Source organism: Danio rerio, chromosome 17, assembly GCF_052040795.2.
Source record: "Danio rerio strain M-AB ecotype USA chromosome 17, GRCz13ab, whole genome shotgun sequence".
NCBI lineage: Eukaryota > Metazoa > Chordata > Actinopteri > Cypriniformes > Danionidae > Danio > Danio rerio.
This window is the reverse complement of record NC_141037.1, coordinates 22,698,379-22,724,050: the sequence shown is the minus strand read 5'-3', so window position 1 is coordinate 22,724,050 and position 25,672 is coordinate 22,698,379. Positions and strand designations below refer to the sequence as shown.

The 25,672-nt window shown below is 34.7% G+C and overlaps 2 protein-coding genes across 4 annotated transcripts in view; both read left to right on the top strand.

Annotated features, from left to right (window-relative positions):
• Positions 1-15,813, top strand: part of atp6v1ba (ATPase, H+ transporting, lysosomal, V1 subunit B, member a) — a 46,203-nt gene extending 30,390 nt beyond the window's left edge. The window contains 7 exon segments of the mRNA NM_182878.1: positions 101-198; positions 537-660; positions 7,551-7,701; positions 10,577-10,659; positions 10,887-10,991; positions 11,253-11,382; positions 14,824-15,813. Coding sequence (NP_878298.1) covers positions 101-198; positions 537-660; positions 7,551-7,701; positions 10,577-10,659; positions 10,887-10,991; positions 11,253-11,382; positions 14,824-14,975 — 843 coding nt within the window. The 3' untranslated portion in view covers positions 14,976-15,813.
• Positions 15,814-19,159: 3,346 nt separating this feature from the next.
• The window catches only part of shtn1 (shootin 1), a 68,018-nt gene continuing 61,505 nt past the window's right edge, over positions 19,160-25,672 (top strand). For 2 of the 3 annotated variants that reach the window (XR_015512512.1, XM_087288889.1), the window contains exons 1-3: positions 19,160-19,329; positions 21,563-21,615; positions 22,910-22,970. Coding sequence is in view for 1 of the 3 variants with exons in the window: in NM_001198761.2 (NP_001185690.2) it covers positions 19,272-19,329; positions 21,563-21,615; positions 22,910-22,970 (172 nt within the window). In the remaining 2 variants the exon portion in view is untranslated. The remainder of the gene's footprint in view (positions 19,330-21,562; positions 21,616-22,909; positions 22,971-25,672) is intronic. The other variant, NM_001198761.2, reaches the window with a different exon arrangement.

Genomic DNA, 25,672 nt, shown 5'->3' with positions numbered 1-25,672 from the left:
GAAAGTACCTGACATTGTCAGTTTAAAACAGTCTGGGGAAACGGGAAGTAAAGGACTTAGTCTGTTCAGAGTTTCTCATGGTTGTTTGTTTGAATTACAGGTCAACATGGAGACAGCACGTTTCTTCAAGTCAGACTTTGAGGAAAACGGTTCCATGGACAATGTGTGCTTGTTTCTGAACCTGGCCAACGATCCTACGTGAGATTTTGATTAGATGACCTTCATCATCTTATGTTAAAAGAAAAATGTACTCAACCTCAAAGTGATTCCAAACCTTTAAGAATGTCTTTTCTCTATTGAGCATAAAAAGAAGTTATTTTGAAGAATGTTGTAAACCATTAACCATTCTATAGTATGGAAGCAGCAAATACTATGGAAGTAAGTGGCTTCCAACATTCTTCTTCAAATATATCTTTTGTGTTCAATAGAAAAAAACTCAGGCAGGTTTGAGAATGGGTAAAGTGTTGATAGATTTTTCATTTTCAGATGGACGGTCTCATTTTGTGTAACATACCGACTGTATCTTTTTTGTTTAGCATTGAGCGCATCATCACCCCGCGTCTGGCACTGACCACAGCAGAGTATCTGGCTTATCAGTGTGAGAAGCACGTGTTGGTCATCCTGACGGACATGAGCTCCTATGCGGAGGCTCTGAGAGAGGTGAGAACGATATCATGCCAATAAAATTATTTCCTCATAATGAATGTCTGAGGCAAGGGCCACGCAAGAGCCTCTGATTTTTGAGAAAAGTGGATTTTAATTAACTTCCAGTTATTTTTTTATTAGAGATGCAATAATGTAAAAGCTATTTCCATGCTGTCTGCTATTTGCTGATTGTTTAATAATAGCTGATGATGAAGCCTGATTATGTCCTGTCAATCAAAAGAAGGCGGGAAATGTCATATTTTACTTGAGAAATTACTAAAGAAATCACTACATTTTGAGCATTTCAACTTCTTTAACGCACCTTAAAGAAAATTTCTCACATTTTTCAATGTTAAGGAGGTTTAGTCATGTTAACCTCCATCCAAAGATGTGAATAAAATTTACACGCAAAACAGGAATATCGCATAAAAGACATACAAATATTGCAGCGTTTTCATCCAACGATTCAAAGAAAACGAAATAGTCACTTCCTGATAAACTGGCACCAAATGTCAACAGTAAAAATGGAATTTGCTCTGGTAGGAGAAGCTGCATGAACCTTTTTTTTATTTAATAAATGATTTGCGCCTCAGTAGACGATGCCGACATACAATGAACTTGTGATAGTGTTTGAAGGCGTCAAACGCAGAGCACAGACACTCTTGATTTTAGAGGAATTTAATACTATCATAACATTAACATTTAAATGGTTAAGGCGTTTTAGAATAACCAAAACAACATTTCAGATGTTTTACAATGTGCTCAGCCTGCTGATTTGTCCATTCACACACATTTTCATTATGACTTGATCTCTTATAACAAAATCACATGACTTTATTAATGTGCATACTTGAATTTGTTCTGTAAAAGTGTTTCCATCAAAGTTTATGCGCATCTTTTCTTATCGAATAAAAAGTTTATCGTAATCCGTTATGCACATACAGTAAGTTTTTTTTTTATGCACATTTTCAAGATTGATGTGCATCTTGGGGTTTCCATCAACCATATTTTTATGTGCATATCCAAAATGCACATAAAATTAGTTAGATGGAAACATAGCTAATGTTAATATAAATTAATAACAGAGCTTTTCAAGAAATCTTGATTTTTCTTCAGAATTTAGTTAATGACCTGAGTATGTTAATGACTTGTGTTAATGACCAGTTAGACTGAAATGCTTTTTAGTTTGAACTAAAGAGAAAAACGTTTTCACTTGCATGTTATTTAAAACTGTAAAATTAATAGATATACATTTTAATAAGTTACAAAAGGTGCAAATACCATGGTAGATCATTCTGAATAAGTTACCTTTCACACTTTAAAAGTTAAATTTTTTTTTTTTAAAGTTAAATTTTATTTATTTATTTTTTATATTTTTTAATTGAGTTTTTACATTTGCAGTTTAAACCAGCACTCTTAACTCCTCCCTTACCAACAACCACAGCATTGAAAATAAATATATACGTGTTCAATTAATTAAAAACAACAACAATCCTATGTAAATACTATCCTTTTGTACTGTACAATCATCTACAAATCCCAAAAGCATGCATATCATGTTTAGATTGATAACCAGGTATTCAGCTTTGCCAACACAGAAATGCATTAAAATTTTAAAGTTAAATGTTTTAAAGTTAAATTGCTAAAGTTATTTTACATTTTGAATAATTATCGAACAATATTAATTTATCGGTCCCACTTTATATTAAGTGTCCTTAACTACTATGTACTTACATCAAAAAATAATTACAATGTACTTACTGTGTTTATAATGTATTTGAGAACACTTGTGGTGCTTTTGGGTTGGGATAGAGGTTGGGTTATGGACAGGCTTTGTGGCATGGGTAGGTTTAAGGGTGGGTTGAGGTGTAAGGCATGGTCAACAGTGTATTTACAAATGTAATTACAAAAGTTATTTACAGATGTAATTACATGCAAGTATTTAATCAAGCATAAGTACACAGTAAATACATGTATTTACACAATAAGTACATTGTAACAAACTATTAAATCCTGTGTAAGTACATATTAGTTAAGGCCACTTAATATAAAGTGGGACCAATTTATCTAAAGGTAACATCCTACCACTGAATGCTTCTACAGTTTCTGTGAACTATATTAGTGACCACAGCCAATTAAACTGGAGAAATGTTAGCTTGCCAGTACGTTTATATTGGGAAACAGACAACCTTAAAGAACTCACAATGCATTTTTAAACCCTGTATGTCTTTAATTATTTATTAAAGCTTGTAATAGTGAATTCAGCCCTTTGAACAAAGGTAGCTGAAGGTCTCTTTTACAGAAGCATAATGTACATGTGCCTCATATAAACAGTCCATGTTGACATTTTATAGCTATGAAAGCATTCAAGGAACAAGTAGGGTTTTCTATTAGATATAAAGGCGAGCAAAGCTGCAAAACATTCTCTGCTTTGTGTTGGTGCTTTTTTCTAGTGCCGTTTCACCATCCATCATTTTGTTTGCCATTTAAATGTTATGCCTTCTTATACACAATTGACCTTGTCATGTAAATAATCCAAAGCCCCATCGTTCTGGTTTTGTCACCATTTTTTATTTATTTATAGCATTGCTACAATGCACATCTTAGGCTATACGAACGACAAATACATTTATATCACATTATCGTGTATCTTGTGTATGTATACCTTTGCATCTCTCAACTCTAGCAATATGAATGGTTGTCTTTACATACAGTGTTTCTATCTAGCAGTAAACACACAGAAAACAGCAATGACGAGTAGGAAAGAGTCTTTTATAACCAAAACATATTCTCCTTTTGACATTTGGAGCAGTATTTTCGCAATGGTCTGCGTTAAGGTTCGTATCGTGTTTCTTGCGTGGCTTATGTTGAAGAGCCACTGTGTCCAATTGAAATGAAAAGGTTTCAGCGCCATCTGCCAAAGTGTAAGAATCATGTTTTACGCAAAACCAGATGTAAACCAAGACATCGGCTTTGTTAAATAGCATTTTAGAACAGTGCTTGTATTATTTATGGTCGTTCAGTACACTGTGTAAAAGTATGCAAATATATAGTGAAACTAGAGCAAATTATGCTTATTATTTTATCAGAAAAACTGTCCGACGCTTGTTGACCTTCTTATATAGAGTGATGAATGACCAGGAGTTAGATCTGCTTCAGCATTTGATATATTTTTCTTGATTAATTAAAGAATCGGACTGCTTAGAGAGAACATGTTTTACACAGTGGCTTAAAGCGTTTTAAGTCTTAGTTCTAATTCACGAGTAAAGAAGGAAGAGTTTTTAAAAAAAAATCAAGGTTGAATCTGCTTTTAATTCATTCATCAGACTGAAAGAGTAAGAAAAATGAAACTTGTTTCGTTTAAGAAGCTGCATTTTATACAGTGCTTTGAATGTATACTGCACATTTTGGTAAATCTATTATAAATTTTTATACATGTTAACTAAAGTACACATAACTGTACTGAAGATAAAATGATTCATAAATTTGCATGGACTTACAAACCTATTAGCCACTTGAATAGCCACATGAATTTCAAAAACAAAAAAAAAATATGTATGGTAGAATTTCATCTTGTAGGATTATAGTATACAGTTTAAGTTAAAATGATTTGCCCTCCTGTGAAATATTTATTCTTTTTCAAACATTTCTTAAATTTAATGGCACAAAGACATTTTCACAGTATTTTCAATAATATTTTTTCTTCTAGAGAAAGTCTTATTTGTTTCATTTCATCTAGAATAAAATCAGTTTTACATAAAAAAAAAAATATATATATATATTTTAAGGTCAATGTTACTAGCCCTCTTAAGCAATATCTTTTTTGATTTTTTTTACAGAACAAACCATTCTTATACAATGATTTGCCTAATTTACCTAGTGTAGAGTTAGATAATATCAAAAGTAGCATCATGCTATGCAATTATTCCTGAATAAAAATACATGGTGCCATTCAAAAAAAGTTTCTTAACATCTAAAATAGTAGTGTTGTTGTAGTATATGATTATTTAAATCTATTTTGCCACTACACATTTAACGTGTACACAACACCTCATATTTTATGGGTATTATTGTAGCGTAGTATTACAAACATATTGTGTCACTTTATGAATATAATTAATATATGTGCAAACAGTATATCTAAATGCACAAATAGTAATAGATATGGTATTAACATATGAAATCGCTTTATGAGGGTAAATACATCCCAATCTTTTAGGCATTTAAAACTTTCATGCCACTTCATTATTACAGAATAGGGCTGCACAATATATTGTTTAAGCATGAATATCGCAAAGTGATGATTCAAATAGTCACATCGCAGGATATGCAATGTTGATTTTGCATCATAACTTATCATTTGCACGTTGATGCCTGTGATTGTATAATGATTTTAAAAACATTCAGGTATAAGAAATCGTAGCATTAGTAACCTTAACTATGATACAATTTTATTATTATTTCTTTATCATTCATTTACTGTTCTTGAATATTGTTAGACTCGGGAAACGATAAAACGCTTAATTTCAATTGTATCTTTTTCTGATTGTATTTATAGATTGTCATGCATGAAAATACTCACAACACATGCGAATACCAAAAAGCACTGCAAATAGTACAGACAACAACAAAAATGTGTCTGGTGACCCCAAAAGATTCTAGATTTTATGGAGATGGACTCCCACTGAGTCATCACAATCCATCTAACATGATTATTTTCTTCCAAATAGAGACATTCAAGTTATCTGGTAAAATTGTATTTATATTGCAAAATAAATAATAATTGCAATGCTAGATTTTTCCAATATCGTGTAGCCCTAATACAGAATACAAATAATATACATGTGTATAGTATCAAATGTAGCAAAAACAGTATTACTAGCATGGTGGTATGCTACTACAAATGTATTATGTCACTTTATGTATATATATATATATATATATATATATATATATATATATATATATATATATATATATATATATATATATTCATGAAGTGACATAATACTTATATATAAGTAAAACAAATTTTGAGAAAATCACGTGCTTATGATTGATCATAGTTGATCCCGCTTTAAATAAGGCATGATTTGCCAATCACATGATTCCTTACTCAACATAAATAACCTGAGTTTCTTACTTTAGTCATCTATCCTTGAAGAATCCCCCCTTTCACCCCTACTCCTCCACCTTTCGCTTTATAGGGCGGCATGATGGCCCATTGATTAGCGGTTTCCTCCCACAATCCAAAAACATTTGCCATAAGTGAATTGATCAATCTAAATTAGCACTAAAGTCGAGCTCTTAACCAGTAGTATATCTCTATATAGCAATTTCTAATCTGTCATCAGCTCTGAATAAGGGGAAAGTTCTCTGGACCTACCCGAGCTCAAACTCCCCTCTCTAACTGCAAACAGGAGGTAGCCCCGGGCTCGAGGATCTTATGAGCTTAGGACTCTTTCTGGGGACAGCATGCCAAACTCACTTTATAATGAATCATCAGCAAAGTAAAATAAGGTTTGTCTATTAGCAGTGGGACATAAATAACAGTGTTACTTTCGTCTTCACTGGAACTCTTGCCATTTAAATCTGATTTACTTTTAAACTGAAAAACTCTTTTTAAACACTTTTTAAAAACATTTTAAACTTAATGATGTGTTATTGCACTAAATAACCTGTAGAAGGAGCATTAATGTGTTGCATGAAAAGAGAAACACAACATGTAATAAGGAAAGAAGGACCGCTACAACAGGTTACTTTTTGCACTTAAAAAACAGAAATTTGGAGCTAGCTGCAGGATACACTCCTGAAATCACATAATATTTGGCAGCTCAATCAAGGGTTGGATGCTGAATGTGCTGTTATAGCATAGAAAGCAAATGTTGTCAGGGCTTCGAGAAAATTGATTTGTTACTTTCATCCCACATTACTTTCGTCCCCGCTCTCCCCCAATATAAATAACATGTACTGTAGTAAAAAAAAAAAAATCATATTAATATGGTAGTATAGCACTTCATATTTATAATATGCTACATGAATACAACATTGGACACATTATGTACATATAATGGCATGAATAGCATTGACAGTATGATATGGTGTGTGCACAGTATATGTGCAGCAGTGTGCCATTCTAAATGTATTAACTCACTTCACACTATACCAAAAATAAGCATATTAGGCACAGTACACACAATGCCGAAAATAGTAACAATAGTATACCATTCCAAACATTCCAGCGGGACGTTCTAATAGACAAACAGAGGATGAGTTCAAAGTAAGATTTGTGAATACTTCATTCCTCTCTGTGTTCTTCAGCCTTCTAAAGAGGTTTTTGTTTTTAGTTGTTGTTGCAGCATCTCTTTTCTTCCAGCTTCATGTCAATGATTAGCATGTTTTTTTTCTTGTGTGCCACGAACACGTTTTGACATCTAAATGTGTCAAGTGCATAATGCTCATTCTAAATAGTTTGCATGCATGTGAAAGGACCATTCACTCTTGCTTTTGTGCCGATGTAACCTTGAGATTCATTCAGCCTTATCTGTGCGCTTCTGCTTTGGCTTCTGCTGTTTCCAAAGAGAGCCGTGAGCGTTAACATTTAACTCCCTCTCCCATTCAGCCTGGTAAAGGTGAGCCGCAGAGCAATGTCTGCGCTCGTTTTAACCTTGGGAGAAGATCTGAGTGTATTTTATTTCCGCTTAAGGAAGTGCCTTGGTGTGCAGATGTAACATGCGGAAAACATTAATGTCATTTAATGGCGGCTTGAAATGGCTGTCATTGATCGTTTGGTGTAGAACAGATGTTACCGTCTGTGTTCATTGTTCTTCATAGGAGACCATGAGAAATGTGTGCACCGAATTTCAGCTGTTTTGATGAGTGATTTACGTTTTGTTGTGTCGTAGGTGTCTGCTGCCCGTGAAGAGGTGCCGGGTCGTCGTGGGTTTCCTGGTTACATGTACACCGATCTTGCTACAATCTACGAGCGCGCTGGAAGAGTGGAGGGCAGGAACGGGTCCATCACACAGATCCCTATTCTGACCATGCCTAATGATGGTACACTCGCACATACACATCATCACTTAGCTATGATCCAAATTAAATCATACTTGCAGCAGAATGAAGATTTCAACACCTCTTATTTAGCTAATCTTAATTTTATATATATATATATATATATATATATATATATATATATATATATATATATATATATATATATGCATACATACACACACATATATATATATATATATATATATATATATATATATATATATATATATATACACACACACACACACACACACACACACACACACACACACACACACACACACACACACACACACACACACACACACACACACACACATACATATACATATATATATATATAGTAAATTATTTCTTTCCTGAAAGACTGAACGGCTGAACAGCTTTTACAGCAGAAGGCACAATTATTAGCCATCTTTTAAAATGTTCGTTGTTTTAAAGTTTGGTTGGAATAAAAAGCCGGTTTTACATTATTATATATATATTTTAATAATAATTTATGGTCAATATTATTTAGCCCATAAGAAATATATATTTTTTTGTTGGCTATAGAACAAACTGTTTTCCAATGACTTCCCTAATTAACATAACTTGCCTAGTTATTCTAATTAACCTAATTAAGGCTTTTATTCGCACTTTAAACTAAATACTAGTATCTACCAAAAAGTAAAAGTTTTTATTTATTAAAGGGCACCTATGATGATAATCTTCTGTTTGAAGCAGAACTGTGTGTAGGTACAGTGTTTTTACTCTCATATTGAGGTGATTTAAAGACAATAAGTCTCTTTTTTTTATTTCCTAATGTTAAAATGGGATCCAAATCCCTCCCATTTTGAGGCCCACCACAATGTGACATTAGGGCTGGGCGATATGAGCAAAAAAAAAAATCAGGGATTTATATATATATATATATATATATATATATATATATATATATATATATATATATATATATGCACGCACACACACACATTTTTTTTAAATATATAAAATATTATTTTATATATATTCATATATATAAATATTATATATATTGAAGAAGGAAATGGAAATAATTATTGTTGGAGGGCCAGAACAAACGTTTGGACAGTATGAAAAACAGAATAGATTGTGTTAGTAACTGAAGGTCAAGTGTTGAGGAAAATGATGAATCTTCAGCTGTGTCTTGAGAATGTCTAAAGACTCCACTGACAATAGAAGCAATCAAGTTCAACAAAAAGAGCAATAATATGTAAGTGTGGTGACAAGTCCCAATTGGTCTTACAGATTACACAGACCCTGTAACATATCAGCATTACGTATATTAACAGCAATACAATATTATTTGGTTTGTTAGTTTTTTTATGTATAGTTGGATATTTCTTTGGTTTTCTTAGTTGACCTTTTTTAATGTTTCTAAATGAGAATGCCACTTAATAATGACATTAAGAATCTTTTGCAAGATTAAAAATGCTGGCACAACTTAGTCTCCAAACTATGTACATGCATATGTAAATTTACACATTCTCATGCACATCAATCCAAAATAAAATAATATACAGTTGAGGTCAGAGTTATTAGCCTCCTTTGATTTAGAGAAGAGAAAAAGTCTTCATTTTTTGTTTCGGCTAGAGTAAAAGCAATTTTTTAATAAAAAAAAAAAAAACATTTTAAGGTCAAAATTATTAGCCCCTTCAAGCAATATTTTGAAGACTGCCTGCTGAACAACCACTGTTATACAATGACTTGGCTAATTACTCTAACTTGCCTAGTTAACCTAGTTAAGCCTTTAAATGTCACTAAGCTGTATAGAAGTGTCTTGAGAAATAACCAGTAACATATTAATTACTGTCATCACGGTAAAGATAAAATGAATCAATTATTAGAAATGAGTCATTAAAACTATTATGTATAGAAATGCGTTGAAAAAAAATATTCTCTCTATTAAACCGAAATTGGGGGAAAAATAAACAGGGGGGCTAATAATTCTGACTTCAACTGTATATTTTTTTATGTCTGAGTTTCATTCATTTTCAGTTGTGCGGGTTTCTTTCTGCCAATATCAGACTGATTGTAGAAGTAATATGAGTTAGTGATATGAAATCTTTGTTTTTTGTTCTGGCTGGACTCAGCAACTGTGCCCAGTAAACTAGCTCTTTTGAAGGCTCTGGTTACTATAGAAACATCCTTGTGAAGGGCCCGTGTGTGTTTCTGAATGGGTGTTCCCCATTATAGCAGCACCAGGAAACCTCCATCTTTCTTTTTCCTCGCTTTCTTTGCCCTTCTGTCTCGACTAAAATCCCACAGTATTACTTAAGCAGTGGCATCACTTTCATGCTAATGTTATCGTTAACAATGAATAAAAATCATTATACTTGATTAGAGTGAGCAGTCTTGTGCATCCCTTTCATCCAGTGACTTATAAATGCTATCAATAGCAGATTTAAGGATCAGAAACTAATCAGAAAACAGAGGGTGTGGCTTGTTTTTTTCTACTGCAAGCTGATTGGATGTAGTAAAGTAGGCATTTCATTCAGAAAAATTTGGAAAAGGGTTTGAAAAGGCGTATCACAACCTAACATACTCCTCCTCACCATTTATGTCATAGTGCGGCCAAAATAATCATTTAAATATGTTAACCATGCCCAATATAGTAGACGGCCGTGAATTTATCTAAAAACAAACAAGTGCATTTTCATATTTCAATTTTAGATTACAAAGGCAATATCTTTTCTTAATGACAAGAACAGATGAATTGTTAGCCACAAAACTAGTGTAAGCTAACAAAGTCTATGTTTAGTTTTCATTTCATGTGAATTTAAAAAAAAAGGACTAGAATTAACAGTTTTTACTGTATAAAATGTTCAAAATATTTTCTCTTTTTCTAATTTATCAGATATCACCCATCCAATTCCTGATCTGACGGGATACATCACAGAGGGACAGGTGTATGTAGACAGACAGCTGCATAACAGACAGGTGAGACATTGTTACAAGTCATAAACAATTGAAAAGCTTTATGAAAATTGGTAAAAGGTAAACAATCCATGTCAGAATCTGTAGATATACCCATTAAACGGATTGTTTACCATGTTACACCATAGTTACATTTAATGAATGCTCCCTTTGATGTGCTGTATTTAGTGTCGATATTGAATTATTTTAGCTTTGTAAAAAAATCATCCCTTTATCATTTCTTTTTAAAGATCTATCCTCCAATCAACGTACTTCCATCTCTCTCTCGTTTGATGAAATCTGCTATCGGAGAGGGAATGACCCGCAAAGATCACGCTGATGTCTCTAACCAGCTGGTAAAGATGTGCAGTTCTCATACTATAGTTGTACATTTAATTGTGGTTTTAGTGCTAATTCTCTTTCTTTCTAAATGTTTAAAAAGGTGTGTTCTGGAGGGATTTTTTTTATTATTGATCAAATTAAAACAACCTATATGACTTTTTATTAGTGTTGTTATTTGTATGTTTTTGTGTACAAGGAATGATTAAGAAACAGTTATGCCATTAAAACATAAATAAATGTATAAATCTTTCTCTCTTTCTTATTCAATACCATAGTATGCGTGTTATGCCATTGGCAAAGATGTTCAGGCCATGAAAGCTGTGGTTGGAGAGGAAGCTTTGACCTCAGATGACTTGCTGTACCTGGAGTTCCTGCAGAAGTTTGAGAAGAATTTCATTGCTCAAGGTACAAATCAGAAGCCTGCGTCTCTCAATAGGACTTTCTCAACTCTTCGTATTGTCATTCTAAAACCAACTTTTGACCCAGAGTAAAGGAGTGTTGGACACTTGTAATTTAGAAGCTGTGTTCGCACTGCTTTCTATCCAGAGTTATGAAACGCCACTTTTGTTGTGTTAACCCACTATTCAGTGCCAAGTAATGCTGGATGCGATTTAGTCTCTTTAAGCAACTGATAACCAAGCGCAGGTACTTTGCTGCTATACCATAGCTGCAGCAGGCATCTTTTGATTTGTACATTTTTTTGGGGGAAAAACTTCCTTCCCTCTATACTTTCTTTATATGTCACACAATCACCAACTTATTAATATAAATTGTAGTAAAGAAACTTTAAGTTCTACTGACATACAGTGTAATGGATTCCAAAAGTACAGCATTACACAGATTCTTCTAACTGGTGGTGTATGTTTAGGGCTTGGTGCTGGGGACTATTTTCATTCTCTATGTAATAATATTGCATCTGCTGCAGCGATGGTAATGCAGAAAACTACATTGATTGTTACGCTGGAATGAAAGTATAGATCATATCCATATCAGTTTAGAAATGAGCAACTTTTTACCTTCTGTCGGTCTACAAGATGTAATTACAGAGGAGTCAAGCTTTAAATAGAAAAAATATCAAAATTCTTTGGTCATTTTTAAATGAGATGCTAATGGATTAATCTGATTTAATAATCTATTTAAACATAAAATCTAAGCTACTGTGTTAAATCTATGCTAAATCTGATGCCAAAGCTTTTATGTGAACATATCACATGCAGAGTTTGTTCAATCAATGTCACTCGAAATATACAAATGAGGATCTTAACCAAAGGTTTAAAGGTTCAAAAGTTTCTAAAAACCTAAACCAAAGTTTATATATACCAAATATATAAATATACCCAGGATTAATTTTAAAACCCAGGTATATTCTGAACAGTGTAAAATGTGAAGCAAGGACTCCAGTTACCCATAAGACACATGGTTAACTGTAAAGTGTTTAGATGGGACTGAATTTGGCAAAAAAGAAATTATAGCACTTTTTAACCTGTTAATTTAAAAAGGAAACACACTGAGACCAAATTGTTTCAAAGTCTTTTTCAGGTCAAATACCATAACTAAACCATAACCATAACTTCATTCAGACTCTCCAAATCAGAGCAGTTTTCTAGTTTTCTTTTTTATTCCAAGGTTCTACCAACTGCATGCGTGTCTGTGCACACGGACTATTGTGCTGTTTTCTAATCTGTGATCGAAAGCACTAGAGAGTATTTCTATCAGGCACGGCTCTTGCTCTGCCGCAGAGCACTTTCACCTCAGTGAATGTTCTTCTCAATGCTATCGCTCTTCAGCGTGGCACAAGGTGCAAGGCCTCTGTCTACATCAAATCTTCCACTTCACTTAAAAAAAGTATGTACATCTTTTGATTGCAGTCCTATTTTTGGGACAAAAAAGCTTCCTTCTCTCTATAATTCCTTTGTATGTTACACAATAGCTATGTTATTACCATCAATGTTAGAAAAGACATTGTCTAAGTTTTACTGACATACAGTATATTAGACTCTGGAAGTACAAGTTAGTGTGTCCATTTACAGAGAACAAAACATCCTATCAGGTTTACAGTACATTATTGGAACATTATTGTTTTTTCAGATTACGCTTTTTTTTTTTTAAATGAAATTAGGCTATTATTGAAGATGCTATACATCTGTCGTTGGTTGTTATATGAAAGTCAAATACACAGCTGCAATGTTGCAATTTCCTAAAGACTCATTTTTAAGCCACAAATTTAAAGGTTCAAGAAATTAATTAGAATTTAACATTATTTAACATATTGCAGTATAATAGTTTGTTAATTCTACGAGGCTAAAAGGTCAGGCAATTAAGTACATGGCAGAATATGTATGTTTTATGATACGCTAAATGACAATGGATCAATCATGAATTTATCATTGGAAATGTTTGGAATTTCAATACTCATACTCTGACTAAAAAAATGAAGTAGACATCATTTTTTTATTAGTTTAATGTAGACATTCCCTTGTTTTTTACTTCAATACCTATACACTTAAAACTTAATAATACTCAATAATTAATATTTAATTGAAATAGGCAGTGATATGTCACATTTGGCTTAAACTTTCAAGTATAGTTTTCATAGCAGAGCGTGACTTCTCAAAACCTCAGATTCAAACCTGCTGAGGAGGCTCACCAATGCACAAGCCACAAGATGATCATCCCACATATGCTATTGCAGCTACAAACAGAGGTTGCGACAAGCTAAATGTACATCCCACAGCTTTAAAGGCTAATTTCACCCAAACATAAAAATAAAAATCTGTTATTTATTACTAACCTTATCCAAACTCTTTATTTTTGAAAAACAGAACAAGATCTTTTAGGTGAAATCTGAGACACGTGGTGGTCCCGAGATGTTCAAAGTCCATAAAAAATGCCAAAAAGAAATCCTCAAAACAGACCATATGCTTTCAGTGGTTCACTCAGAATATTATCAAGCGATGATAACACTTTTGTGCGCACATAAAACAAAAATAATGACTTTCTTTAACAGGTTCTTCTCTTCAGTGTTAGTATAGGGCGCACATTCCGTTTACAAGAGCAATTTGCTTTTTTTGTGTGTCATAGTCTATCCCACTGCTTACATATTTTTTCTACATGGTTTGTTTCAAACAGAGGAAGATTTTGCCAGAGCATCTGGGTTTTACACCAGTGCACAAGGCTCTTGTGAACATGCACAATATACTGAGACTGAGGAGAAGAAACTTTCAAATAAAGTTATTTTATGTACACACAAGTATTCTCGTAGCCGCATAATATTCCCATTGAACCACTGAAAACCTATCAAAAGTTTTTAGGATGATTTTTAGTACTTTTCTAAATTTCTAAACAAGTCAGGACAGTTTCTGTCAATGGAGGATGAGGGAGCTCTCAGATTTAATACAAAATATCTTAATATCTTTGTGTTCCAAAAGTGAATGAAGGTCTCTGGGGTTTCGAATGACATGAAGGTGAATAATTATTGACAGAATTTTCATTTATTGGTGAACTAACTCTTTAATTCAATTCAAATCACCTTTATTTGTATAGCGCTTTTGCAATGTAGATTGCGTCAAAGCAGCTTCACATAAAAGATCATAGTAAATTGAAACAGTGTAGTTCATTTTTCAAAGTTTAAGTTCAGTTCAGTTTAGCTCAGTTCAGTGTGGTTTAATAATCACTACTGAGAGTTCAAACACTGAATAGAATGTTGGACACAACTGTTTTTTACAAATAATGTACTATATGACTAATTAACCATATTGATTTAATACGCTATATATTTGAGATAATAAGAAAATTAGTGCATCATGTATCATTTGGGACAAAATTCACTTTTGTCCATTTCTTTAGGTGCCTATGACAACAGAACGGTGTTTGAGACGCTGGACATCGGTTGGCAGCTGCTGCGTATCTTCCCTAAAGAAATGCTGAAGAGAATTCCTCAAAGCACATTGGCCGAATTCTACCCGAGAGAGTCTGCTGCTCGCCACGGGGCGTCCTAAAACCACAACTTCACCTTCCAGAGGCCCGTGTCTCCCTCACAAACCTCTTCCTCCACCCTCCTGTCCACTTCTACTCTGACAAGTGATGTGTAGGATTAGAGGGCATAACTCTGGGATGATATACATTTAACATCCGCAGAATGGTTTCGTACATGTGTGTGATTTTTCCCATGTGTTATGATTATTTTTTTTCATTGTCCCTCGTTGTTGTGTTATACATGTTTGTGTGTATTGTGTTGTGTGGTTAGGATGTGTAATTGTGATTTTGCTTTTGTTTCAGTGGTGCATACTGTCCAGTAGTTCATTTCTTTTTCGTTATTTCACTGTCCGCAGCCTAAAGACAATTTTGAAAACATCTCAAAGGGAAATATTCAGGGCTCACTTGCATATCAGTGTGCTCACTCAGTCCTCCATTCAACAAGCGCACAACTAATACTATTTTTCGACACATTCCAATGCAAGTAATGAGAATATTTGATTGCTAAATTAATTTGTGGCCCTTCTCCTGAAAATATTCGCTTTTATTTATTTTATTATCCAAAGAAGAGAAAAAAATCTTGCGCACCAAACTTGGTTTGTGTTGTGCTGACAGACAGACAGGTAATTATAGGTGTGAATGATCATATAGTTTGTGTATGCTTGTCACTGACAGCTGTTATTTCCCATTTAGAGGAGGATGGAGGATGTTTACAGCGTCTGTGCTTTGAATTATGTGCTGCAATATAAGACTGATTAGACATTCCTCTCTTACTCTGTATGCGTAAACTCGTTTTACCTGTTTTGATTGCTGTTAAACCTGTCAAACCTCTCAGATGAATTAAATTATATTGTTATATTGTGATTGGCTGACTGCTTCATTTATTTGCCATAATAACAGTGATTTTAATTGCTGTGAATCATTTTGTCTGCAAGTGTGAGTGTCCTCACAAAAGTCAACCATGGATGGTACTATCATTTTCAGTGTTGGGTATAACGCATTGCAAGTTAACGCAAGATATGTAATAATACTACTTTAAGTAACATGTAACGCATTACTTAGAAAAATTAAGAAATTATGTTAATGAGTTACTCATTATAATAAAGTATGAGCTACTCATTCATTCATTCATTTTCGTCCGCTTATCCGGGGCCGGGTTGCGGGTGCAGCAGTCTTAGGAGAGAACCCCAGACTTCCCTCTCCCCAGACTCTTTCTCTAGCTCCTCCGGGGGGATCCCAAGGTGTTCCCAGGCCAGCCGAGAGACATAGTCCCTCCAGCGTGTCATGGGTCTTCTCTGAGGCCTCTTCCCGGTGCGACATGCCTTTAATACCTCCCTAAGTAGGCGTCCAGGAGGCATCCAAAACCCATGCCCAAGCCACCTCAGCTGACTTCTCTCGATGTAGAGGAGCAGCAGCTTTATTACGAGTTCCTCCCGGGTGATAGAGCTCCTCACCCTATCTATAAGGGTGCTCCCTGCCACCCTGCGAAGGAAACTCATTTCAGCCGCTTGTATCTGAGATCTTATCCTTTTGGTCATGACTCAAGCTCATGACCATAAGTGAGAGTAGGAACGTAGATTGACCGGTAAATCGAGAGCTTTTCCTTTCGGCTCAGCTCTTTCTTCACCACAACGGACCGGTACATGGACTGCATTACTGCTGCCGCTGCACCAATCCGTATGTCAATCTCACGTTCCATTCTTCCCTTACTCGTGAACAAACCCCAAGATACTTGAACTCCTCCACCTGGGTAAAGAACTTTCCTCCAACCAGGAGATGGCATACCACCTATTTCTGGTGGAGCACCATGGCCTCGCACTTGGAGGTGCTGATTCTCATCCCAGCTGCTCTACACTTGGCAGTAAACTGCCCCAGTGCAGGCTGGAGGTCCACGTTCGATGAAGCCAACAGAACAACATCGTCTGTGAATAACGAAGATGTAATCATGTGCTCCCCATCCGGACCCCCTCTAGCCCAAGGCTGCACTTAAAAACTGTCCATAAAAATTGTGAACAGAATTGGTGACTAAGGACAGCCCTGCCGGAGTCTAACATGCACTGGAAACAAGTTTGACTTTTTGCTGGCAATGCGAACCAAACTCCTACTCTGTTCATACAGGGATGAGACAGCTTTACCTAAGCACCTCCATATTCCCAGAGCACCCTCCACAGAATGCCATGAGGGACACGGTCGACTGCCTTCTCCAAGTCCACAAAACACATGTGAGTTACTTTTTAGTTCAGTTAAATTCACTTAAAAAAAATAATTGCTAAATTAAAATTAATGTTAGATCCTGCACTCAATTACAGAGTTTTCCCCCTGCAGAAACGGACAAAACCAAGATGGCAGAGCTCTAGCTTTCTGTGATGGAGGTATTCTCATTATTCTCAACACATGAAACTTACTTCACTAATAAGACAAAAACGTACAAAGGCATCAAACACATTGCTTTAAACTTTGATTAGTCAGTATGGCATGTAGAGCTCTGGGTCAATAAGTTCTCCGAAGATAACTGTATTTTGTAGTTTTTAATATTTTTTAAATGTAAAAAAAAGTTATAGTGTTGTTAATCGCAGAGCTCATCTATTAAACAAAGAAGAAAAAAACTGCCAGTTCAAGCCTCAATAAGATCAAGCCTCAGCAAAAGTTAGAAAGTAATGAAACCAGTTACTTTTTTTAAGGGAAGTATCTAAATATTGTAATGAATTACCTTCAAAATGAACTTTCCCCAACACTAATTATTTTGACACCATTCTCAGTTACTTTAGTTACTGGGTTTCTTTAACTTCATGAGTTGATTTTATATAAAAGTAGTATGTTTATATCAAATCATGTATTGTCATGCTTGAATTTTTTGTGTTTTGCAGTTCTTTAACTGCAACAATTTAAACGGTTTTACTCCTTAGTAAGTCGTTAAAATTGGTGCTTTTAAAAAGTTTGGGTCATAACTGTATCGCCTATAAGAGAATGGAAAAAATAGACGTGAAGCGAGAAATTATGGAGCCAGATCAGTCTAAAAAATAATACTTCAATAATAATTCACATTTGCAAAATTTAATTAATAAATTCTTAACGCTTTTTGTAAATACACAAATCCAATTCGTAAATTCAAAACCCAATTCATAAATGAGCAAATCCAATTCATAAATTCAAAACAATTCATAAATACAGGTCTAGTTTGTTAATTCAGAAAGCAATTTATAAATACACAAATCCAATTCGTAAATTCAAAACGCAATTCATAAATATTTATCAATTGGGGTAATATTTAGAATTTTTACTTGTGAATTCACAAATTGTGTTTTGAATTTACGAACTGGAATTTATAAATGTGAATTTTGCGGTGCATGTATGAGTTTTATTTTTGCAAACATATTTTTTTTTTTTAGACTGATCTTGCTTCATAAGAAATGCATCAATTGGATCTATATTGTATCATTTCATTCCCATTTGACAGCAATAAGTGTTAAGTGTAAAAAAAAAATCTATAAATTGACAGTTTTCCATATTGTGTGATTCATGTATTTTCCACTTATTTATGCTTTTGAATTGCATTAGGGGATCTTGATATTTCCTCCAAAAGAAAGATGTTAAAAAGTTTGGGGGGAAAATCTTTAATTGACATTTGTAATAGTTTGAAGTGATATATTGTCTGGGTTGGTGTTGTCAATTACGGTACAATAATGAACTGCTTAATTCTCTATCTAGTATCTCTTAAACAATATCTTGCTTCAAATTACATGTCAATAAAACTCACTGTGAAAAAAGTTGAGTTTTCAACATCAAAAGTGGACAGAGCAGAGATATAACTCCCATAATGCAATTCACAACCCTTAAATAAACAAAACTCCTGTGAATAACAATATATATATATATATATATATATATATATATATATATATATATATATATATATATTGTTTATGGTTATCTTAGCAAATAAGAAACTTATTTGTACATAATGTGTATATAAATATGTAGGCTAACATAAAATATTTTGTGACAATTATTTCCACCAACAACTGGGGTTATTAAAATTATTTTGGAAGTTCGTGTGCAAGTCATTGGTGGTTTTATTCACTTATTCAATTATATATTTCACAAATTATTTTACTTAGTCATTTGTCTAGTGATGCAGTGCTCTCACTCTTTATAGCAGTAAATCTAGTGTCTGACAGAAACCTGTGGTTTACATGGTCAGTTTAACGGTGAACACACGCGGGGGAATGTAGGTGTGTTCAGGTAATCATTTCCTGTCCCGCTTGCGCTCTGCTTACTGTTTTGTCGGAAGAGTATTAAATCATTTACCACAACTTTCAATGGCGTCAAAAGGAAAGAAGAATAAAGTGAGAACGAATTCAGATCTGTCCAACCAAGGTAAGGGAGACTGTGTCAGATTCATGAACACTCCGCGTGCTCTTTTGTTACATACTGTAGATCACTTGAGTCCAGGAATTGTTGCTACAGTTTACACATAGATAGCAGCTGAAGTTACATCATTAGGTCTTCTTAAAGTTGTTCTTAAGCACCTATCGACTTGTAGCTTTATTCACAGAAAGAGAAAAGTCATAATAATTTCCGTGGGCTATAACTGGTAAGAAAATAAGCTGACATATTTAGCAACACTTTCTGAAGTGGAACAAAGATTGTATTCTTAGTTTCTCTGCCCATGTAGTTAATCTCTTCAGCATGTAGAAAAAATACTCCTCAAAGCCTTTTAATTCTGTAAACTCTTGCATTGAGAGGCTTGTTTGGACATGCACAAACATTTCTGCTGAACATCCTGGCATTTCTTTTGTTTTTCTTTGCAAAGATGTAGGCTATATGCAGTTGTAACCTTGAAGTACAGGTATATTTTATTACCCATTTTACTACAAAACGTTTATAGTTTATAATAGCATAATAAAACAAAACAAAAAATACTATTTAGTATTTACTCGTATTTCTTTGGTCTTTAGAGTACATTTCTGGCCACATTCTAGCTGGTGATATTCAAACTTCTCAGTTTGTCAATAAAACACAATAGAAGTTATGTGGGAAATGGTAATCATATATAAAATAATTATCAGACTAAGTTTTAGTTTTTTCAACTACTTTCATTTGTACATATATTTTGAGCATGATTTATTTGACGTTAGTTCTGTGTTGTTGACCCTTGAACATTAATGATTTGGCTTTATCCAAAATCACACACTGTCTTGAGTGGGTGCTTTTTCTAAAACAATCATTCATTTTCCTTTGACTCCGTCCCTTTATTCATCAGGGGTTGCCACAGCGGAATGAACCGCCAACTTATCCAGCATATGTTTTACACAGTGCATGCCCTTCCAGCTGCAAGCCAGCACTGGGAAACACCCATACACTCTTGCATTCACACACAGTGCTAACCACTAAGCCACCATTTCGCCTGTTCTGAAACAAATGATCTTCTATATAGTTTAAACGGTGTTGTGTATGCTACTTCACAAAAAAACTTTCGAATTATATGCAAATTAATTTGATAATTACTTTTAAAAAGTGAATCAATTGCAGTGAGTACTCAATAGTTTGTCATCGCTGTGGCAACCCCAGATTAAAATAGGGACTAAGGCGAAATAAAAATGAATGAATGAATGCATTGGATTATATTAATGTGTATATTAATGTGTGAATTATGAATAAAATTCAGACATACTACAGTTGTTGTATGTTCAAAAATGGTGTTGTTTCAGTCACATGATCTACCAGCATCAGTTATATCACTTTAAAGGCATTCATAAGTCCTCTCCTGGCTTCATGGGACTAATGTGTCTACTGAATGTCCTCTTTAGAATCTTTTTACCCACCTCTGATTTGTACATTTCTTTAATAACATACTGCTTTCCACATATAATGTAAAAATATGCAATTTTGGATGCTGTCTTTATCTATAAAAGCTCTCATGAAGTGACTGTTTAGACTGTACATGTAAAACTCGGTCTAAAAAAATCACAACAGCCCGAACATTCATTTCAACTCATTTTGAACCCGCAAATGTTACGTTTGGGATTAAACAAATGAGTGTAAATGCTCTTGACAGCTTTAGAATTTCCCTCTGGAATTAGGTTAGTAAACAACCGTGAAAGATATCTTCAGGGGAGATTTGCACAGTATCGTTTTGCTCAAAGCGCCCTAAATAGAGACAGAAAACATTAGGATTATTTGCATTATTCTGCTGTAGTATGAAACTTGGCTAAAAGAAGACAGAAGTGTCTTTCTGATGTAGTCTTTTCCATAGCAGTCTGTCTGACTGTGACATTAATAACCCAGACACAGCATGGTTTGTAAACCATTTACAGATCTAAAATTAGACGCATATTCAGTAAGGCTGATGCTGATTCATACTACAGATGGAGATGAGTTGAACTGCTTTTTTATTTCAAACCAGCAAATTCATTTCTCATACTGGAAGAGAGTTTCCTCTATTTTGTATTTTTTTGCAGCTTTAAACATATTGTAAATTAGCTGTAGTTTCCATGAGTACTCTTTTATTAATCAGATTTGGTTCGATTTACTACATTTATTTTCTTATTTGACTTTATTCTAAGGAAGCTTTGAGAAATGTTTAACTGGCGTCCTTGTATTTCTGCAGTTCTTCTACAATATGAAAGCCTTCAAAAGGAACATGAGAAAATTAAAAAAGAGGTAAGATGCTTTTCTTACTTTAGCCTCGTATATTTTGTGAGTAATGTAGCAGTTTCTATGTGTACAGCAAAAGTTTTTTCGCATTTTATTGACAACATTTAAAAGAAATAATTTTTTTTCAGTGATGGAATTTTAACTACCTTTCCAACATTTGGTGTTAGTAATTTAATCTCCTAGAGCACATTAAAATAGTTTAAAAGTGACAAACAGTATTATAATAAGATTTCACTTTCAAATAAATACTGTTAATCCAAAAAACAAAAAATTAAACAGCACTGCTCTTGTAGTAGTTGGAGATATATCAAAAAATTTGACTGATTTCCGAAAGATCATGTGAAAGTGAAGACTTTAGCTTTTCAGCTTTAAATGGCAGGAATAAGTGACATTTTAAAATATATTATAATAGGAAAAAATACAATAGTTTTTTTACTCTATTTTTGTTAATTAAATACAGTCTTAGTAAATATAGAATACTTTCATAAAAGCTGACATATAACAGACCTTTGATGGAAGTGTACATTCATAAAAGGAATTAAATGCTAACAGGATTTAAATAATTTTGGTTTTATCAAAGAAATGCATATTTTCCAAATGATGTTTAACAGAGCAATGGAATTTCCACAGTATGTCTGAAAATCTTTTTTTCTTCTTGAGAAAGTCTTATTTGTTTTATTTCTGCTAGATTAAAAGCAGTTATTAATTTTTTACAAATATTTTAAGGTCAAAATTATTAGCCGCTTTAAGCTATATAGTTATTTTTGATAGTCTACAGAACAATCGTTATACAATAATTTGTATAATTACCCTAACCTTAACCTAGTCAAGCCTTTAAATGTCACTTTAAGCTGTATAGAAGTTTCTTGAAAAATATCTAGTCAGGGAAAGAACATGCAAACTCCACACAGAAATGCCAACTGACCCAGCCGAGGCTTGAATCTCTGCTTTGTCAGTTTTGGAAAACTGTACAGTAATTTTTAATTACAATGATTATTAGTAGTCTGAAAAAATATAGTGTATTTGAAATAATAGATATTGAAATAAATTAGTTAAATAACAAAGTTACTTGCACCAGTTTTTTGTACCATAATTTACATAATCCAGACAATTTAACATTTCAAACTACTAAATACCAATACATGTGATTTCATTTTTAATGATCTTCATCTTTTTTTAAAGGCTATTCAAAATGTAACTAGGCAGAAAACACACATACACAAAACTAGGTGTTTACATTGTATATTTGTTCTAAGTGTGTAAATGATGCATTTGACTGATTTCCTTAATTTTGTTTCAGTGTAAAAAATTGCAAGAGGAGAGAGATGAGGCCTTACGGAAGCTGAATGAATTTGAATCTGGTAAGTTTTTAATGGCTTTGGTTAATGTCACTAAACTCTCAAATTGACCTAATGTCCATCTTTTTGGCTAATCAATCAAACAACAGTGACTCTGTTTACATGCACATCAGTAATCAAATTATTTGCCTTAATCTAAATAATAAAGTGGCGCAGTAGGTAGTGCTGTCACCTCACAGCAAGAAGGTTGCTGATTCGAGCCTTGGCTGGGTCAGTTGGTGTTTCTGTGTGGAGTTTGCATGTTATCCCCGCACTTGCGTGGGTTTCCTCCGGGTGCACCGGTTTCCCCCAAGTCCAAAGACATGCGATATAGGTAAATTGGGTAGGCTGAATTGTCCGTAGTCTATAAGTGTGAACGAGTGTGTATGAATGTTTCCCAGATATGGGTTGCAACTGGAAGGACATCCCCTGCGTAAAACATATGCTGGATAAGTTGGCGATTCATTCCGCTGTGGTGACCCTGTCATTGCTTCACCGCTCTATCTACATTTCCTCTAGAGTTTCATGTAATATGGGTGTTTCATTTTTAATTTTTCGGCTTTAACTGCAGTTTGGCACTTTCACTTTCATTCAGGAAAATATTCATTCAAGCCCCCCATGACAACCGAGATATTGCGAGTATGAACTGCAGGAAGAGTGTTGTTTTAATGGAATTTGATACCGCACGGCGTATTGGGATAAAAAAAAGAAAACTCTGCATTTTGTGATTCAGGTGTCTGTGGTTCTTCACTGACTTGATAGTGTCAAACAGCCGTGTGTGTATAGACTATTCTGTTGCAAAACACGATGATAATAGTTTAATTTAAGGTTTTTTAATGTCTTTACGCACTTAAATAATGCAAGTAAAATCTGCATCAGGATAAAGTAATCAAAAAATTATTTTTACATGGTAGAGTCCTAATCAGAGTATTGTCTTAATCGCATTAAAATCAGTTTATTGGTGTCCATTGGTGTAACATACTCAACTCCATTGATTTCTGTGGGAAGTGCTGGCTTTGTGCTTTGCACTTTTGGACTTTGATCCCTGAATCTTGTAAGAGTTGTGACACAGTTCCATATGGACACACCTAGTTATTCCATAATCTTTATCTGTTGGATTTCCAGCAAGACATCCTTTATGTTATTCAGACTGCTCTTATTTGGACAACTGAAGTAACCACCACACTAAAATTCATTCTTCGATCAAAACTGTGCACTTGAGTTTTATTCGCTGTGCTCAAATAGCTATCTAATGCTAGGTAGGATGTTTGGATGTATACATTAGGCACAAAATTTCTTTGCAGACACGAGTGGAGCTATCCAGCTATTTCCCTCTTATAGTTTGAGTTTGATATCAATCACGCACACCTGAGCAAGGTGAAAAGCGACAGGTTTCAATCTCAAATGTTTTTTTTTTTGTTTTTTTTTGCACGGTCCCTCCCTCACCAAATCACTGCACTTCACCTCTCTCACATGTCTATACAAATGTCACCTTCTTTTTCTCCGCCGTGGAATTCGAAAACACATATTAAAGGCGAAATTTTAAAAAAGCACAACAAATGGTCTGCGCCATCAGGAAGGAGGCAAGAAAGAAAATCCATTACATTCTCATTTTAATGCACAAAATAGGTCATTATTTGATAGAGGAGAGCGTGTGTTTTTGTGAATAATCTTGGCCTTTGCTCATGTTTCCTCCACCATAAACACGTATTGTGTATGACTTCCACTTAAATAGTGGCTGCAGCTTCTAGCAGAGCAGCTGCATATTAGGAGCTATTACGTGATTTCATAGCTCTCGGAAAATTGCTTCTATTCAGCGCAAAGCGACCGAGGGGGAGGCAGGCTGTGCTGTGGGGTGGTGATGGTGGAGGGGGGAGCGAGCGGGCGAACAGACGAGCGCGGAAAAAGCCCCCAACACACAATCATGTCTTTTCAATTGGAGATGGCAAGGTTGATGACAACATGACCATTGTGTTCTAATGATAAGACCACAAAGGCATCTGCCCCCTCATCAAGCTCGGCGCTGGAGAAACAGCATCAGAGGCTCTAATTCACTTCTCCAACACGCAAGCCCGATAGCATTATACTCGGCGTCCTCGCGCGCGTAATCACTGTCTGTCTCTGAGAAGACGCGTGCGCGAGGAACGGCGCTAAAAGAAAGAGATTTGAAGATGGAGCGTTGATGGCGAGGCCAAAACTTACAATTAAAGCTGCCAAGCCTGACGTGTGAAGTCTACCCCCTCGTCCCCTCACACTTAGCCCGGTTTATGTGTAGCAGCTATTACAATTAACCTGTCACTTAGTGCTAGTACTACCCGCGCGCGCGAGCGATGAAAGATGGGGTGGAGGGGGACCTACTGGCAGCTAAGTAGTGTTTAATGAGTGACAGCGAAAGGCTTACAGCGGGAACTTGGGATATCGCAGACATGGGCGTTCATCAAGTTTTAATTAGGTGTCATTGGGAGGCAGCCGCTGGCCGTGATGGTGCTAATTCCTGTTTTTGCCTCTCAACCACAATGTGTAATTAGTTAAGAGGCTGTGAGCTGGTCCGTGGCCAGTCTCTGGTGATTACGGACACAAATAAGGTAAGAGCTCCAGGCGTTAAGAGCGGCGTCTGCCTCTTCCATCTTCTGCCTCTTCGGAACTTGTTAGATTGCGGCTGCTTGTTGGAGAGACTGACTGTGTTCTGAATGCGAATGTCGGCTTGTTTTAGGACTTGCAGGAGA